The 18,648-nt window shown below is 45.3% G+C and overlaps 3 protein-coding genes across 8 annotated transcripts in view; 2 read left to right on the top strand and 1 right to left on the bottom strand.

The window, feature by feature from the left end:
* The window catches only part of LOC146009682 (MORN repeat-containing protein 3-like), a 55,036-nt gene extending 47,002 nt beyond the window's left edge, over positions 1–8,034 (top strand). Inside the window, exon 6 of the mRNA XM_083150142.1 lies at positions 7,975–8,034. Coding sequence (XP_083006268.1) covers positions 7,975–8,034 — 60 coding nt within the window. The remainder of the gene's footprint in view (positions 1–7,974) is intronic.
* A 1,141-nt stretch (positions 8,035–9,175) lies between these two features.
* PUS1 (pseudouridine synthase 1) lies at positions 9,176–16,867 on the bottom strand. 2 transcript variants are annotated; one of them, XM_083150137.1, is made up of 6 exons: positions 16,594–16,867; positions 16,044–16,255; positions 14,687–14,824; positions 12,436–12,538; positions 10,504–11,192; positions 9,176–9,907 (listed from the first exon to the last, which is right to left on the bottom strand). In XM_083150137.1, the coding sequence occupies exons 2-6, from the start codon at positions 16,233–16,235 to the stop codon at positions 9,857–9,859; spliced, it is 1,173 nt and encodes a 390-aa protein (XP_083006263.1). In that variant the 5' UTR covers positions 16,236–16,255; positions 16,594–16,867; the 3' UTR covers positions 9,176–9,856. The 2 variants fall into 2 exon arrangements, with proteins under 2 accessions (XP_083006263.1, XP_083006258.1); XM_083150132.1 differs by having other exon boundaries at positions 16,659–16,866.
* The window catches only part of LOC146009657 (E1A-binding protein p400-like), a 106,827-nt gene continuing 105,044 nt past the window's right edge, over positions 16,866–18,648 (top strand). For all 5 annotated transcript variants that reach the window (XM_083150125.1, XM_083150119.1, XM_083150114.1 and 2 more), the window contains exon 1: positions 16,866–17,050. The gene's annotated coding sequence lies outside the window, so the exon portion shown is untranslated. The remainder of the gene's footprint in view (positions 17,051–18,648) is intronic.

Genomic DNA, 18,648 nt, shown 5'->3' with positions numbered 1-18,648 from the left:
TTTTACCCCCACACAGGAATTGGGACTGTCCCATTGACCTCCTACCAGGGAAAGATCCCCTGAGGGGTCGCACCTATCCACTCTCGCTCCCAGAGACCAAAGCAATGTCCGAATACATCCAAGAGAATCTAGCCAGGGGCTTCATTCGGCCGTCAACCTCACCAGCAGGGGCAGGATTCTTCTTTGTGCAGAAAAAAGATGGAGGCTTGAGACCCTGCATAGATTACCGGGGCCTGAACGCAATCACTGTGAAGAATCGCTACCCACTTCCTCTTATTACAGAACTGTTCGATCGGGTTAAAGGAGCAACGCTCTTCACCAAATTAGATCTCCATGGTGCATACAATTTGATCCGGATCCGGGCCGGAGATGAATGGAAGACCGCGTTCAATACCCGTGACGGACATTTGAATATCTGGTCATGCCATTTGGACTCAGCAATGCTCCTGCTGTGTTCCAGAATTTCGTAAATTAAATTTTTAGAGTCCTTCTATATAAATCAGTCGTAGTCTACTTAGACGATATCCTGATCTTCTCTTCGAATCTAAAAACCCACCGGCGTCATGTACGAGAAGTCCTCCACAGGTTACGAGAGAACCACTTGTACTGTAAGTTGGAGAAGTGTTTCTTCGAACAATCCTCTATGCCTTTTTTGGGACATGGGCTAAAGATGGACCCGGAAAAGGTACAAGCCGTTCTAAATTGGTCTCGACCAACAACCCTGAAAGCCATCCAGCGATTCCTGGGCTTCTCTAATTATTACCGGAAGTTTATTAGAGGATTTTCTACCCTGGTCGAAAGGGTGCAAATCCAGCTCAGTGGACCCCCGAAGCCGAATCTGCTTTTAGCTCCTTAAAGCAAGCATTCACCTCAGCTCCCATCCTGAGACAACCAGACACAAGTCAACCCTTCTTCCTGGAGGTGGACGCATCCTCGGAAGCAGTAGGCGCAGTCCTCTCTCAAAGGAGCGAGGACCTCAAAATGCATCCTTGCGGGTTTTTTTCAAAAAAGTTCTCTCCAGCCGAGAGAAATTATGACATTGGAGAACAAGAACTTCTTGCTGTAAAATTAGCCCTGGAGGAGTGGCGTTACTTGTTGGAGGGGGCTACTCATCCAGTCACCATTTATACCGACCATCGCAATTTGATCTTCCTAAAGAACATCCAAGGACTCAATCCTCGCCTGGCTCGATGGGCCATGTTCTTCACCCGTTTTAATTTCGCCTTAACCTTCCGACCAGGATCACAAAACCAGAAAGCAGATGCTTTGTCCCGTTCTTTGTCTTCCGACGAGCAGATACCGAAGGTTCATCCAGTCATAGGGTCCAAAGTGTTTGCCGTAACTCAGCCGCAACCGCCGACAGGGAAAACCTATGTCGCTCCCCATCTCCGAAGGAAACTGATTACTTAGGCCCATGCCTCCCGATTCACGGGTCATGCCGGGGTCCACAAGACAGTAGACTTCCTAAAAAGGTCCTATTGGTGGCCCACACTAAAAACCGATGTGACGACTTACATTTCCTCCTGCGTCAAGTGTGCGCAGCACAAGGTGTCCAGACAACCACCAGCTGGAGTTCTATTGCCCTTACTCATTCCTCATCGTCCATGGACACATCTATCGATGGACTTTATTACTGATCTGCCTGCCTCCCAAGGTTACACCACGATTTGGGTCGTCATTGACCGCTTCTCAAAAATGGTCCATTTTGTCCCATTAAAGAAATTACCCACCGCGCCTGCATTCCGGTATTACCCTCCGCCAAAGTGCCTACCCTCGTGTCGGCGACGCTGACATACTTGCAAGTGAACTTCCTGCTGCTGTCACAGTTTACCATCAATAAACCCATTCATGCAACAGCCGCTCATTTGTCCAGCACGTTTATTATACAGAGGTCCAGGCACTCCTGAAGTTCCCGTGTCCGTACCGGGTCCACAAATTTCCCCAGGCGTGACACCCTTTCTCTGATATGGTCCTGGTGACACAGCTCAACATTGGGATGTAAGAGGGTCCGTAGGAGCCAGGCACCTATCCTAAAGCTTTTGGAGGGTAGGCTCCTCCCTTCTGCATCCCAGACTCCTCAGTTCAATCTTTCAAAGCCACTGGAATACATTAACTCAGTACAAATGCCTGCACATATTATATGCACAATTTCAAAAAAACTTTTCAACCATATATAACATGAAACATCATGAACACTGGCATACTTACTGAGCGTAAGGGAGGGACCGCTGTGTCACCAGGACCATATCAGAGAAAGGGATTTGAACGGTAAGTTCTTACAAAAATCCCTTTTTCTCTTTCAATGGTCCTGGTGACAACAACATTGGGACGTTCCAGAGCCGGTCCTTTGGGTGGGTACGCTCAGGTCTGCAGCCCTCATCACTGCTCGCCCGAATGATGCGTCCTCCGACGCGAACTCATGGAACCTATAGAATTTGGCAAAAGTGTGAACAGATGACCAAGTGGCGGCCCTGCAAACCTGCCCAGCTGTGGCCCCATGTCGAACCGCCCAAGAGGTGGCGACCGACCTGGTGGTATGCGCATTAATCCTGGCCGGCACAGGCCTACCAACCTTAGTATATGCAAAGGCAATGACAGAACGCAACCACCTAACAATGGTCTGCTTAGAGGCAGGCCCACCAATCTTGTGCACATCATACAAGACTAGCAAAGTGTCAGTCTTCCTGACACCCTTCACCCTGTCCACATAAATGCGCAAGGCGCGCATAACATCCAAATTCCTCAATTTGTCCCTTTTTCTTGAACCCTCTGGGGGTTGAAACACAGACAGGCAGAACTATCTCCTGATTCAGATGAAAAGCAGAGACTACTTTTGGCAAAAATTGGGGTACTGTTCGAAGAACAGCCCTGTCATCATGAAAAATAAGAAATGGAGACTTGCATGACAACGCTCCCAACTCTGATACTCTCTTTGCTGACGCAACAGCCAACAAAAATACAAGCTTCCATGTAAGGAACTTAAGGTCAGCCGACCTCAGCGGCTCAAAGGGCGCCTTTTGAAGACACTCCAGTACCAGCGATAAATCCCATGGAGCCACTGGTTGCTTGTAGGGAGGTTTCAATCATGAAACCCCTTGCAGGAAAGTTTGCACCTCCGGTAGCAAAGCTATCCTTTTCTGGAAATAAATCGACAAGGCCGATATCTGTACCTTGAGTGATTGAAGGCTTAACCCAGACGAAAAACCATCCTGCAAAAACTCCAACAATTTTGAAAGTCGAAATCGTGATGTATGAGACTTCTGCCTTTCACACCACCTAATATAGGTATTCCAGACCCTATAATAGTCTGCTGAAGACACTGACTTCCTAGCTTTTACCATGGTGTTAACCACAGCCTCCTAGAAACCCTTGTTCTTCAAGATGGCGGTTTCAATAGCCAAGCCGTCAAATTTAGCCGAGCTGAATCCATGTGTAAGAACGGCCCTTGGTTTAACAGACAGATCTGACCTCAGAGGTAGACGCCATGAGTCCACAGACAATCTCTGAAGCCTCGAGTACCAGGACCTCCTTGGCCAATCCGGGGCTACTAGAATCACCGGAATTCCTTGGGACTGGATTCTTTTCAATACTCTCGCCAGCATTGGAAACGGCAGAAAGGCATAAAGCAGATTCCCCTCCCAGGGAATAGTCATTGCATCCACTGCTTCGGCCAGTGGATCTCTTGTCCTGGCATAGAACCTGGGCACCTGATGATTTAACCTCGATGCCATCAGGTCCACCTCTGGAGTTCCCGACTTTAGTGTAATCTGATGAAACACTTGTGGGTTCAGGCTCCCTTCCCCTTCTAGCAGCTCCTCCCTGCTCAGGAAATCGGCCTTGATATTCTACACCCCCGGGATGAATATCGCTGACAACGTTGGAACATTCTGTTCCTCCCACAAGAATATCCGGGAAACCTCCCACATGGCCAGCTTGCTGCGTGTGCCTCCCTGATGATTCAGGTACGCCACAGCCATGGCGTTGTCGATCTGAATCCTTAAAGGAAGACCCTGCAATCTTTCTCCTGCCAGAGATATCACTTTCCACACAGCCCGTAGTTCCAGGATATTGATCGGCAAGGCAGACTCCTCCGAGGTCCATAAGCCCTGGAGGCGCAGGTCCAAAACCACTGCCCCCCAGCCCCTGAGACTGGCGCCGGTAGTGAATACCAACCAGTCCCAGGACTGCAGAGACCGACCCCACTGAAGGAAATCCACCTCCATCCACCAATGCAGGGAAGACCGTGTCTCTGGAGACAACACTATGTGCTCTGACTTCATGGTCTGAGTATTCCCTGACCAAGATGTCAGGATGTTCCACTGGAACACTCGAGAGTGGAACCTGGCGAACTGTAGCGTCTCGAAAGTGGCCACCATTTTCCCCAACAGTTTGAGACACCTCCAAACCGATGGGCTCTGAGGCGCCAGGATCTCCCGCACAAAGGAGGCCAGGTCCCTGGTCTTTGTCTCTGGTAGGAATACCCAATGTAGATGGGTATCCAGGACAACTCCCAGGAACTGGAGTCTCTGTGACGGCACCAACTGAGACTTTTGTAAATTTAAAAGCCAACAGTGAGCCTGCAAAAACCTGATGGCTTCTGCCAAGTGACTCTGCAACTCTTCAGCCGACTCTGCTTTGAACAGTAGGTCGTCCAAATACGGAATCACAGTGATTCCCCTCAGTCGGAGGGCCGCCGCCATTACTGACATTATTTTGGTGAATACCCTTGGTGCTGTGGCCAGACCAAAGGGCAACGCCTGGAATTGCAAATGCAGGTCTCCTATCACAAACCTTAATAGAGCCTGATGTTCCGGATGGATTGGCACATGAAGATATGCGTCCTGGACATCCATGGACGCCAAAAATTCTCCCTGGTCCAGGCTTAGCAGCACAGACCGTAGAGATTCCATCTTGAAATGGTCTACCCACAGATGGAGATTCAAGGACTTTAGATTTAAGATTGGTCTGAAAGACCAGTCTGGCTTGGGCACCAAAAACAGAGTGGAATAAAAGCCTTTCTTCCACTCCGCTCGAGGGACCGGGATAACCACCCCTTTCTCTAAGAGTGATTGAGCCGCTGCCAAAAGAGCAACATGGAGCCGCGACTCCTTTGGCAGTGGTGTAGGAATGAATCTTCTCGGAGGAAGACCTTTGAAGGGAATTCTGTAACCCTGGGATACAATGTCTAGCACCCAGGAATCCCGGTCCAACAATGCCCACGCAGCCCTGAACCATCTCAGACGCCCCCCCACCTTGACCACCGCTGGGGTATTCCCCAGGTAGTCATGCGGAGGGCTTGTCCTCTCCCTTGGTGCTTGGTTTCTTATGAAAGGAACCGAACTTTGACTTTGGGGCCTTGCCCCTGGAGGACTGAAACTTTCCCTAAAAGACTGTCCTCGAAAGGACGCACCCCCTCTAGGGGAGGGCAGAAAGGATGGCCTAAAAGCAGAAAACCTTGAGGCCTGCTTAGCTGCAGGAGCCGGCAGGAAGGTACTTTTGCCTCCCGTGCTTAATAATTTCATCCAGCTCTGAACCAAACAACAGCTTTCCTTTAAAAGCCAATGCCTCTAAGGCCTTTTTTGATTCATTATCCGCCTCCCAGGCTTTAAGCCAAAGCACTCTCCTGGCATTGACGGACACTGTGGAAACTCTGGAAGCCATTTTGAGAGCTTCCTCCTCAGCCTCAAGCACATACTCCGCAGCTGCTTTAAGCTTCTCAGCAAGCCACATGGATCAGCATGTAAAATTGTACACAGGTCATTGGCCCACACAATCATGGCCTTAGAGACCCAGGCTGATGCTATAAGAGGGCGTAAAGTGTAGCCTACCCCCTCAAATATTGCCTTGAGGTTACCTTCCAGCTTCTTGTCTACGGGGTCCTTAAAGGCTGCCCCCCCTGGAAGGTAGCACCGTGGCTTTAGAAAGCCGTGCCACAGAAGCATCTACCACCGGAATTTTTTTTACCAGAGGTCTGCATGATCCTCAGGCATGGGGTATAGACTTAAAAATCTCTTAGGCATCTGTAGCCTTTTATCGGGCGTTTTCCAAGCCCCTTCCAATAAATCCTGTAAACCTTCATCCGCAGGAAAGGTAAGTTTCCTCACGCTGCCTTTTAAAAACACCTTTTGCAGGAGTTTTATCCTCCACAGACAAGTTCAAAGCCTGTTTAACAGCTGTAATCAAATCCTCCACCCCTGAGGCCGAGGAATCCTCAGAGTCATCACCTTGATCCCAGGGGATGTCTGTGTACTCTCCCTCCTCTTCAGCAACAAGCAATGGCACTGAATAAGACCTTTTAGGGGTCCCCACAGTATCACCATCAAATTTGTCTAACAAATAATTAAACCTGCTGATCCCCTTAGCAGTATCCTGCAATGACCTGTAAGAAGCCAGGATCTGCCTGGGTCAGAGGCAAGGAGCCAGAGGACTGCTGAGATGATGACATAGGTCTCGGGGAAGCTACCAACACATCACTCTGCCTGTCCAGCAATTGCACTAAGGCATTAACAGACCTGCCCAGGGCACTGGCCCACGCAGGTTCCGATTGCTCTACCCTCTGGGGTTCACTCCCCATGGGTCTCACCGCAGCGCAAGTAATACACAAGCCCCCCTTGGCCATCTGCTCAGGGACAAAATTCAGTGTACAAACACTGCAGGCGCTCAATGCATTAAGGGCTCCCTCCCCCAAAGCCACAGACTGTTGCTCAGACATGATGTAAAATTAACACAGTCACAGCGCAAAATGTACAGGCGTTTTATACAGAGCCAATGTACTCAGTCACTTATCTGTCTGAAGCGTTCACAGTGGGGAAAACGATGCCCAGGAAATCCAATCACTCTGCCAGGATCTGTCAGCCAGCTCAGCTCCGCTGCAAGCGTTCCGAATGGCGCCAAAACAGAGTGAGGGAAGAGACCAAGTCCCTGCTGCTGCGGAGTCCGTGGCTTTTGGCGCCAACCACCCCCGACAGCCGCTCCCACTGCAGGATCTCCAAGTTCCAGTGTCTCCCCCTCTGCTGGGGACCACTTGGAACATGCCTGTAACACACTGCTGTCCTCTCATATAGGAGCTCAGTGTGTAAGCTCTGCAGAAAATGGCCACCGCCATCACGGAGCGCCTGTCCCCCATGATCCCCACCTAGCGTGAAGCCGGTTTCAGAGCACTCCGGAGCCCAGGCAGCTTCTTAGTAGAAGCTGTAAGCGCTGTACAGAGAGACCAGACAGCGTCTCCCCCGTGCACAGTGAGCTGACAGGACGTTCTTCGGTCAGCTCCTGCTGCGCTGTCAGTGTGAGGATTCAGTGAGAATCCTCACACTGTGCCTACCTAGCTAGTGTAAAAGTTAATAAAATAAAAAAAAACTCCTAACTAACTCTAATCCTTCGGCTGCTCCAGCAGCCCTTTAGAATAGCACCCACTCCAGTGGGCACCTAACACGAACTGAGGAACTCTGGGATGCAGAAGGGAGGAGCCTACCATCCAAAAGCTTTAGGATAGGTGCCTGGCTCCTACGGACCCCCCCTACATCCCAATGTTGAGCTGTGTCACCAGGACCATTGAAAGAGAAATTAAAAAAATAAAAGGAAAAAAAGGATACAGTGTAAACAACCCCCAAACCCCACTCAGTCATCTGCTTTATCTGATAATATCGCAACCACATGTACGGAGCAGGAGATGGGTGACGTCACTGACCAATATCGGTCAGTGTGTATGTACTATATCATTCTCCCGCTGCGTAATTTCTAAACACTGACAACACGTGGGGTCTGCTCTTTTCTGAAGTTTAACAGACGATGATACAATTTTCAGATTAAGTAATAGAGCAGATAGATCATGATTCTCGTATCACTAATACATACATGCAGGACATCTGCTGTGCACATCTTGATGGGAAAAAAGTAGCAATCAGAATTATTTTACAAGATAGCCATGAATAATGTCTCTGGTGTCAGCCAACCTAACAGTTTTGTGCTTTGCAGGTGAAATTGCTGGACACAGAAGGAGTAATAAATATGGCCAGAACATCATTTCTTAAATAAATTTTAATTCACTAACCAAAGTAAAGATGTCTATTTATTACGCAGAGTATCACCAAACAAATACTGGGTAGCAGAGTTGGATTTACACCGCATGGGGCACTTTAACTGTTTTGGGCCCCCAATCCCCTAAACTAACCAGAATACACTTAGAGGGACATTTAATAAGAATACAAATATGTTTTTTCTTATTCGTATTCTGAATACGAATGCTTGCGACTGGTATAGCCATACACAAATTCATATTCTGGAGGGGAATTTACAAAGCAGTCGTATTTGACTGATTGGTATTTTCCGATGTCGTATGCATTCGTATTGTGGAGAAATAGGTGTCCATATTCCACGCTATTTGCGACTTCTAAATAAGGAAGTGGGCAGGCATAGGTAATCTGGTTTCATTTTCAGTAATCTACATGGAATTGGAGACTACCATCTTTTTATTTTACCAAAACTATGGGCCGGGTATGAGTCGACACATTAGGTTGACATGCATTGGGCTGACCACACAAGGTTGACATGGCTAAGGGCGACAGGGTAGGAAGATCTACACAAGCATTAGTTAGACAACGGTTAGTCAGACAGTCAAAAGGTCGGCAATTTTTTTTTACTTTTTTTCAGCTGACGTGTTGACAGGCGGTATTTCATGTCCTACCATTATTTATTTACAGTTTCTTATATAGCGCAGCAGATTCCATTGCTTTGCTATAATTTTACTATTAATAATTAGTAACTTGGATTAATGGATGTATGAACTATAGTAAGTTTAATAAAGCGCAGTTGTAAGTTAGCTGCTTTTCAGCATATCTGCACTGTAAAAAGGTTGCTTGGAGCATTGATTGCAACCCAGAACCGCCCTTAGCCAAAACTGTATCCATTGCCAGGCGTGAAACACAATATCTACCTCATCCACACAGGCATAGATAGACTTGTAAGGATGTATTGTGCACGCGCACAGTACTATATAATAAGCAAATAAAATAAATGTGCTATTTAATATGCTCTTCTACCTCTAGTTCCAACCTTTTGTCATGAAAACCATATTAAAACATTGAGTTCTACCTTATAAGCAGTAAACCCACAACAGAGAATTCATGAAGCTGGGCACAGTGTTAACACAACTGCAAAAAGTCTAAATAAAGACACAAATGTTCAAACTGTGTTTATTATAAATAAAATAAAAAAAAGTTGTGTTTATTACACAGCTATGAAGAGCTCGCCAGACTTCATGTACCTGTCAAGCCACTCATCCACAACAGCTGATGATGTACATAAAGTCAGCAGCTGAATTAGGCCAGTAATAAGTGTACAATCAGATATTACATTTTGGCATAAATGTCATAACACAAACCAAAATTATTGTTTCTGAAATGACCATTTAGAGAAAGGCTTTCAAAATTTCAATTTGAAAAGTCTATAAAATAGTTAAAGTTTTGAAACTATTTCAAGGGGCAACAAAAGAAAAACAATCCTCTAACCTGTGATGGTTCATCTTTACATTGCTAAGCCATCAGCTGCCTTCTCTTCTATACAGTATGGAACTCTTGTCTAAGCCATTAGGAAGTTATGCAGTACATTCCATCTACCTCATCCACATATTGTAAAGGCAGGGGGGAAATAAAAAATACAAAAACAAGTTGTACTAAATGAGAAAATAAAATGGGGGGGGGGGGGGGGGGGGGAATGGGGAGAGCTGCATCTTGCACACGAGGTGTTTAAAAAACAGATATGCAATATTCCCAATCACGATAAAAAGCTATTCATCTGCAGCATGGTCATGTGCTGTAACCTCAGGCGTCACGTGGCAGGATTACAGACAAATCTGCACTCAGTCAGAGTCTCCTCCTTCATCGCTCTGCACAAGTGCTGCACCCTCCACCTGGAAGCAACAGGAAATGACAGAATATTATACATATAAATATGGGAGCTGTATCTTATTGTAGCAATCATGTTATGTTAAATCAAAGTAGAAAAATGGCAGAACGTACGAAAGTTGATAGGGAGTTAAAAATAACAAATATTATCCAAAATGAAAGCACCCTCAGATAACTCTAATGTGCCGTTTCCCACTGTTTTAGAGCCGCCCCCCCCTTTTTTTTTATCACGAGGCATTCATAAAGAACAAAAAAAAAAAAAGGATCTTGCTTGATTGTCTGACGGAAGAATGATGGTCACTCTGATGCATGTTGGATTTTGCATTTTCCAGTACACATGGAATGTCACTATAACAGATTATCCATAGTACTAGCTCTGACAGTGGGTACACACTGCATAATTTGCTATAACAATATGCATGTTAACAATATCACATGCATATCGTTCAGTGTGTACCCATTATATTGTTACCATTGCGCACTCCCACGGATCGTTAACGATACCCCCTATCGTCAAATGTGACAATATGGTCAGTGACAGCATTTTCAGTGGGGACCAAGACTTATGCAAATTATTGAAAACATTCACTTTTGTAGTTACCTTATGGCTATTCACATTCTGCTGTGAGGTGGCCTCATAGTCATGAATGGATAATGTGGCAAGCCAGCTTGCCATAGACTTTTCTTCAATTTCAGTTTGTATAATTGTAGGATATATGTGTGCTCTCTTGAAGGCCTCAATCTTTTCCTCTTCTTCTGCCCAATCCAAAGACTCATGTAGGCCATCATTCCCAAAACGCCGGTTGTACTTCTCAAAGTGAACTCTTTCTAGTACCAGTCCCAGACCAGGTGTTTTTGGTATATCTACCTTTTTCTCACCCCAGCTGTGCTCCATGATGGAGGGAAGAGCATACCCCTTCACCACAGCAATGACTAGCCCAATCATCTTGCGTATCTGATGCATCATGAAACTCTGGCCTTTCACTTTAATTACAGCCAGCTCAAGGCCTCCTTGCTGGAAAGGTGGCTCGCAGTGCATCTCCATGATATAGCGCTTTGCACTGGGGTCCCGGGGGCCTTTCTGAGATGTGAAGTTATGGAAATTGTGGGTTCCTTTGTAAAGGGCAAGCAGTTCATTCACTCGGTCTAATGTTTCTTGGCTAAGCCGGAAGCCTTCATCCTGTGTTTCCCGGTCTTTATGTGCGAAAGCAAAAGTGGGCAATGTGTAAGAGTAAGTTCGAGCATCACATGAGTTCTTGGAGTTAAAACGTCCAGTGACTCTCTTTAAACCTTTAAGAAAAGTTTGCAACAAAAGAAAGGAGTCAGGTAATGTGTAAATCTGTCTCATTATGAATACCTACATGAACAACCAACAATCTCATTTTCATATACCTTCAAAAATAAATGAAAAGTTTTCCTTCCTACCTTGAAAAACATTTACATGAGACAGGTCCATGACCGTGGATGTAGTTTTCCTAACATGCCTTTATTCATATTGATATTCTCCATCACTGAATTAAATACATTTAATTTTCTAACAATGGCACATATTGCTCATGGCAATAGTCTCCCATTTTCTACCACCGTTTCCAAAATTTGAGCTTTTGGGGCAGATTCAACACAGCCATCATTCATATTGGGGGACATGGTAATCAGAGAACTCATTCTCACAAAAGAAATTTAAAAGCTGAAAATGGTCTCCTTGAGTTTCACTCCAGCAGCAAATCACCTCTCCTTTTGCTATTTGATATTGAGCCTTGTTGACTGAATCATGATCTATTTTTACCTATTCTTGTACTTTGCCGAGGATGCACCCTTTCTTCCTACCTTCTTTTTCTATCTTTTTGTCCCTTTTCTTGTAATCTTACTCTTTCTTTCTCCCTCTTCTCTCATATTCTCTCTTCTGGCTCTTCCTAAATAATTGCATTACTCAGGACTTCTCTTTTTATTTCTTTACAAAATTGTTAAAATGGATCACATTTTACACAATTTCAAAATGACTCCTCAAATGTATTGTGTATAATTTTTTTAGGCATTTCTTTGTTGTACTGTGATCTATTAATATACAAACGTAAAAAAAAAAAAAAAAAAAAAACACAAGTTCAAACAGGGAATATATTTGAAAGAAAGTTCCGAAATGTGAGGCGATGTTCTCTCATGGAAAGACTTTGGGCCTTCGGTTTCCAATGAGTTAGCACATTTTAAAAGCGGCAATACATTTAAAAAGGCAAAATAGAGTTGGTTCTGCCTTATAAATTGTTGCCGCTTTTAAATATGGTCAAACATTTCAAAATACCACACATGTCTGCATCTCGCAGCCTATTACTTAAGGACAAATGTTGTAAGTTATTCCATTAAAAGGCAGTACAGCCTACACCTTTATAACAGAACCAATTACACTTAGCTGCACAAATGCCACTCAGAAATTCTAATTGTGTACTGTTATTAATTGCAGATGGGGTTGTGGAGAACCACATAATAAACTTAAATAGCAGGATTACATATAGAGAGAGTGCTGTAGTACATTCCTTACCCAATATCCTGATGTTAGAAGGGAGGTGACTATTCAATTTTTCCACCGTGTCCTCCATCAGCCATATTTTTAACGACACAACTTGTCCTGCAGCTGAAACACCCTAAATAGGAAAATAAATGTATAATGACTGACACATTCCTTATTTATATCTAAAAACATGCAGAGCTCGCACCTACTTCACAGGGCGAGACACAAAAGGGTAAGGAGGATGACAAGGTACTTATACCACATGCAGCTCCAATTGTAATCATATGTAATGGTTAGAGGCTATTCCATGAATGTTCCCTGGCAGTGGCTTTAATGGTCCACACAAGAAACCTAAGCATTTCTACAATTTTAATGGTGCACAGACTCTGTATCAGATATGCCGAATTACTGCCATGTTACCTTTGAGCCAAAAATTCAACATTAAAGTTTGAGGTTTCTACCATTTATAAATCTTGCTTCTTTCTAGAGTATCTATCATCAATGCCTAAATGTTTTATTAGGTGTTCAAAGTAATAAACATCTAGACAATTTTTAACTAAATCAGAGGAGCACACAATAGGAATAAAGGAAGGGAGTACAAATTGGGTAAAAGACGAAAATGCAAATGAGAGAACAATCAAAAAGGAATACACAAGAGCTATTCAACTAGAGAAGTGTAGAGTACTCCTTTGTCTCCTTCATCCCTACTCTCGCAGAAAGTGGTCGTAGGACAATAATGCAGCTGCAAGACACAGATATGTAGTGGCTTAGAAAGGTTGCTCCTGATTCCAGGTAAAAGCTTTGCTTCCTGTGACTACGGAATCAGTCATGCCTCTAGATTTGAGGAGCACAGTAATGTGGGGTACACACCACGACGACCCGCTCACGATGCACATTGTGAGCGGGTCGTCAGTGTTTCTTCAGACCCGCTCACGATGATGGGGGGGGGGGCACGACCCGCTCACGATGAGCACCGTGAGCGGGTCCAATCCGATGGAGACCCGCACCCGGCAGTATGGTCGTTATTCAGATCCTACCTGCAGCAGGTAGGATCTGAATAACAACCGACCCGCGGGACCGCGCATCGGTCCACACCAGGACAGAAAAGGGCCCAATCACCACACAATCTACATCCAATTGGTCGGAATTAGATCTAGATTGAGGGGATCGGGCCCTAGTCGTCCTGGTGTGTACCAGGCATAAGAGTAACAGTGAGATTCTAACATGTGCCAGCTGTCTCATGACCCATATTATAGGTTGGAGGCACCGCAACTGTCCCCCATTGTTGCCCGATTACACAGAGTTTTGTCTATAGCCACACTAATTAAGGTGCATATTGTTATACTGGCTGGATTGGTACGGTTGAAATGAACACTTCCAATGTCCTACATTTCCAGCATATTGCAAAATAAAATATATTTATCGTTTTTGCAGTCTGATAGGTTCTTTAACTGGTCATGTCCTTCCATCTGTAACATCATAAAATGTGTTCCTCATATGCATTTTTCTGAAATAAACTCTTAAAGAAAAAAAAAAAAAAAAAAAAAAAAAAAATCAACCACGGAGGGTGGCTTCCTTATTGTCGCATGGTGCTGAAGAATATTGAATATCACACTGGCTGATATATATCGTCAATTCAATTAAACAGACGATAAATCGATGCACCATCGGCCAGTGTGTACAAGCAATATATCTGAACGGCGTCATTCACTGATATATCACGTCAGCTGTGCACCACAGCCGACGCCCTTACAGATCGATTGATCGGCAGATATTTCTATTAGTGCGTACCCAGCTTTAGTAAGCCATTACTAAACTTTTACGTTGTTTGGTCAGCATAGAGGGGACCAAGCTCTGACTGTTGTGTGAGTGATAAGGCAATAAACCAAACAGAACTTGCATGGGTCAGTCTATTTCAAGGAACTGGAAACAACTACTCTAGATCCAGAGTTCTCAATTACTAGTAACAAGCCATGTTTGTGGATTTCTGCTTAATTAAAACAGGAGGGATAATAGTTTCCCAAGCTTTGCCCTTCCAGTCCATGTTATAAGAATACCCATGCTTCAGATGATTATGTCAAACTGACTGAGCTACTAATTAAGTCACCTGTGTCCAAGCATGGATATCAAAATAACCTGGACTAACGGCAGAGTTTGGCAAAATCTATAACAGAAGAATAGATTTACTAACCGGAACATGATTAAATATCTTAAAATATTACCTAATGGGGGTATGGGATAAGTGGAGGTTAAACCTACTGTATATTATTAAAACACTTACCTTATCTGTGCGGGCACACCTCTGAAAGGACATCTTCTTCATGTCTTCTGCATGGTTCTCTGGAATTAAACCAGACAGGACAAGTGCCTGTACTAACTCATCCTCAATTGTTTTAAACTGGGAAGATCCCACATTTCTCTGCAGGAGTGAATATAAATACACATATCAGTTCAGATCAATGCAATAAGTATATTAATGAACAGTAATTTATATAGCACGCACATTCTGCAGCTCTACACAGAGAATATTTAGTCTTCCCCACTGGAACATACAGACTATGTCCCCTACCACATGTTCAGGCCTACACCTGCCACTTTCTGCATGTTTTTAAGTGCGGGAGGAAACCCATGTGAGCTCAAAGAACATATAAACTATGTACAGATGGTGGGAATCGAACCCAAAACCTCAAGTATTTTCCTTTAATGGGGAATATTTTTAATGGAACTTTTTTAATTACTTTTGGAGCTTTATGCTTAATCACAATTTGTATGATGTGCAGATTTTAGAACTACTCCTTAGTAATGAGTAAATATCTCATTACCAGAGGTGTATGTTCATCCCACTCACCTGAATACTAGTCAAGGTGCTCATACACGTTACAATTAGTGTATACAATATTGCTCTGTTTTGCGATGAGATGAGATCTAGTGCTGCACATACTTTTTGTACTAGATCTCAGCGCAAAACCGAGATGCAATGAGATGCGATATTGTATACAATAATTGTAATGTGTATGGGCACCTTTAGAGTTTGGTGCCACCGTTTGTAAAAAAAATAAGGGAGGAAACACACAAAAGTTACAGAATCATACAGAGAGCACTCATTCAGTCTCCAAGGGCCAGAGCCCCCAATGAATTGGCAGGTGCATCAAGTCAACCTTTTTGTCAACCGTATTTTGGAAACCAGGACCAGACCAAGAGCCTGGTGCTGGTAATAAAAAAAACAGGGGGCCTCAGCTCTCCCCCAACCCCCCCCCCCTTTTATTTCTGTGACCTCAATGAGCCCGGGGCTGGTTCTAGTCGTGCGGCCTTCACTCCCACAGCCAGGCAACACCAGCGTTTTCTGGGGCAATCCAAGAAAACACCGGCCAGCTGCCTATAAATGGCCCTGGCTGTCAGTCATCTTGCAAACAAAGCCAGCGATGGCTAGACATCATACGATATATTGAACATATTTTAAAGATTTATAGACTACATTAATAACCAGAATTGGGCTAAATAGTAATAGTCTAAGAAAATATAATTTTGCATTGGTGTCCCAGATAAACAAACAAAGAAAAAGGGGGAGACATTTAACATCTGACAATGACGGACATCTTTATAACCAAAAAGCTTTAGTGACTATGTCAGATCATTACTTGCATTCCATGGTAACCCTTTCCAGAATAGGCCATCAATAGGACCACTTTCCTCTTGGGATGCTTCTTGTTTTGCTCCTCAGTGTCTGCTTTAAACCGCTTTGCATGGTGCCCATTTTCCTCCACAGCCTCCGGTTCCTCTTGAAACTTCCTGGCCCCCACACTGGTGCTCTTTACTGGGGGGTCAGCCATGAGCAAAGGAGGGTAGGTTACTGCAATAGAAAAATTACAGGAATGTCACATCTGATGGCAGCTGCTGGAGTCATTCACCTCACATACATAGAAAAGCAGCACTGACACAATGTATCATTAACAGTATAGTATATAAATAGCTGACATATGGACAAAGACACAGGATTAGGGAGGCCACAAGGCTGCTGGGGCACTGCAGGGAGTACACTTTATACGGATTACCGGCCCAGTGTAACTACATCATCCGAGCCAAGGTAATTGCAGGGAGAAGCCGGGAACACCTAAGGCTGCCCGCAGACACTGAGGAAGCGGGACGCCGGCGCACAGGGCAGCAATCAGCACAAGTGTCCGGGTTTACCGGGCAGCGCGGAGTTGGAGCAGAGAGATCTGCGCCTGTGACCGGAGAAGGAGATCCGAGCTCACCTCCAGCGTGTGCGCCTCAGCAGCAGCATCCGGCTTTCACACGTGGGACAGAGACAGGTACAGGCAACCCAGCAATGATGAACGCTACGGAAGCCGCTTTGGAACAGGACTCCGGCAAATGCAAAATTGATGGGCAGATCCCCATCCCCGGGCGGACTCCCGTGACGTCACGCCTTGGGCGTGCTCACGATGAGCTCTCACAGAACGCTGTTTGCCTTCCTGCCTTCGGGAGCTATCGTTTTACAGCTCGGCTCCCTCTAGCGGCCGCATTGAGAAGTCACCGTTCGGAGTGTCCCTCCTAGGCCACCGTGAGCGGGGGATTCTCCCGAACCAGCACTGGGTGCCTTTTGTGAGTGCAGCAGGAGAGGAAACACCGGCGCAGCGGAGCTGGGGTGAGTGTGGAGGTGGACAAACAGCGGCGCAGGGACCCGGGGCGTGGTGTGAGGGTTCCCGGCAGCTCTCGGGAAGATGTGAGCTGCGGGCTCGAAACAGAAGAGGAACTTCTAGGAGACGACAAACTAGCAGCGTGTGCGCGGCGCTTCCTCCTCCTCCTGCTCCCGCCCGTGTGCGGTAGTACAGCCTGTGCCCCGTCCTCTCCGGGCTGCAGCGCCTGGTGTGCGGGGTATGCCTCACACCAAGTTCCCCGGGAGCTTCCTGCACCGCACCACACCACCCAGGCCTACATAGGCCCAGCGCCGGCCTCCGGGCGCCCACACCCGTGCTTTGCTCAGCTGTTAGCAGCAGCTCTCAGCATGTAGGCGCCCTCTCCCCCCGGGCTGCTGCCAGTATCCGGCCCTTCGTCCCTGGCACACAGCTGGGTCATGTACCCACCGGCCACAGCCCAGTACCCGGCATTTGTTCTCACAGATCTTGTTTGCTTCCATTAGAAGAGACCCAATATTCATAACATCCCAATAGTGTCTCCAAATACATCTGTGTCTTTTTCTTTCCCATAAACAGCTAAAACTGGGGTGTAAAACACAGGTTACATGTAGTGGAGAAGGGAATGTCTTGTACAGAGCAACATTATTTAGACTTCTTATTTAGTGCTTTGTTGTGATAACTGTAGTAGTACAGTAAATAGGATTTGTGTGTATAGTACAGCCTGACATGCTGTGGCATGTGTAACTTTTTAACTTACCCTTATTATCATTCTGCTACTTGATATTATGTATTTTTATGGTGAAGAATATATAGTATACAGCAGGACAGTCAGTAAATGCAGTGCATATCAACACACATAATTAGTTAAAGAGCATATACAGTACAAGGGCATTGGCGCAGATATTCAAATGGCGCAGAGAGTCTCAAATATTTAGTACATGTTTTGTTACTGTTGCAAATGTGGACTATTTATTTTTGATTTCCAAAAATTAGTTGCATAGGGCCAAATATATTAAGCCTTAACAATTAATAAAGTGGAGAGTGATAACGTGAGAGAAATTACAATCCATTTGGTCCGTCATTTATCAAACTGTTATGTCTCAAAGTCTGTAATGTGGCAGTTGGGAGCTGACTGGCTGGTACTTTCCATTTATCACTCTCCACGTTATCACTTAAGACTTAATGCATTTGGCCCATAGTTCCTGTAAATTAGCAACCCTTGTCTCAAACTAGCATGACCGCTCCACTGAATTCTCCGGTTTGGAATTAGATTTAATAAAAGATAACTTTGCATAAAAGTGTTGGTGCTCCCTAGGATAGTGAGTAATTTGCACCTTTTGCCAGCTGTTGAATTCATAGAGCCTTAAAGCTGGGTACACACTAGAGCAGGCATGTCCAACCTGCGGCCCTCCAGATGTTGTGAAACTACACATCCCAGCATGCCTTGCCATAGTATTGCTATTAGGGAATGCTAAAACTATTGCAATGCATGCTGGGATGTGTAGTTTCACAACATCTGGAGGGCCGCAGGTTGGACATGCCTGCACTATAGCCTTGAAGGCTAACCTTGACACTCCAGCTGTTGCATGTACACATCCCAGAATGC

Source organism: Crinia signifera, chromosome 1, assembly GCF_055691185.1.
Source record: "Crinia signifera chromosome 1, ASM5569118v1, whole genome shotgun sequence".
Classification (NCBI taxonomy): domain Eukaryota; kingdom Metazoa; phylum Chordata; class Amphibia; order Anura; family Myobatrachidae; genus Crinia; species Crinia signifera.
Note: the sequence above shows the minus strand (reverse complement) of the source record. Positions and strands in the feature narration are given on the sequence as shown.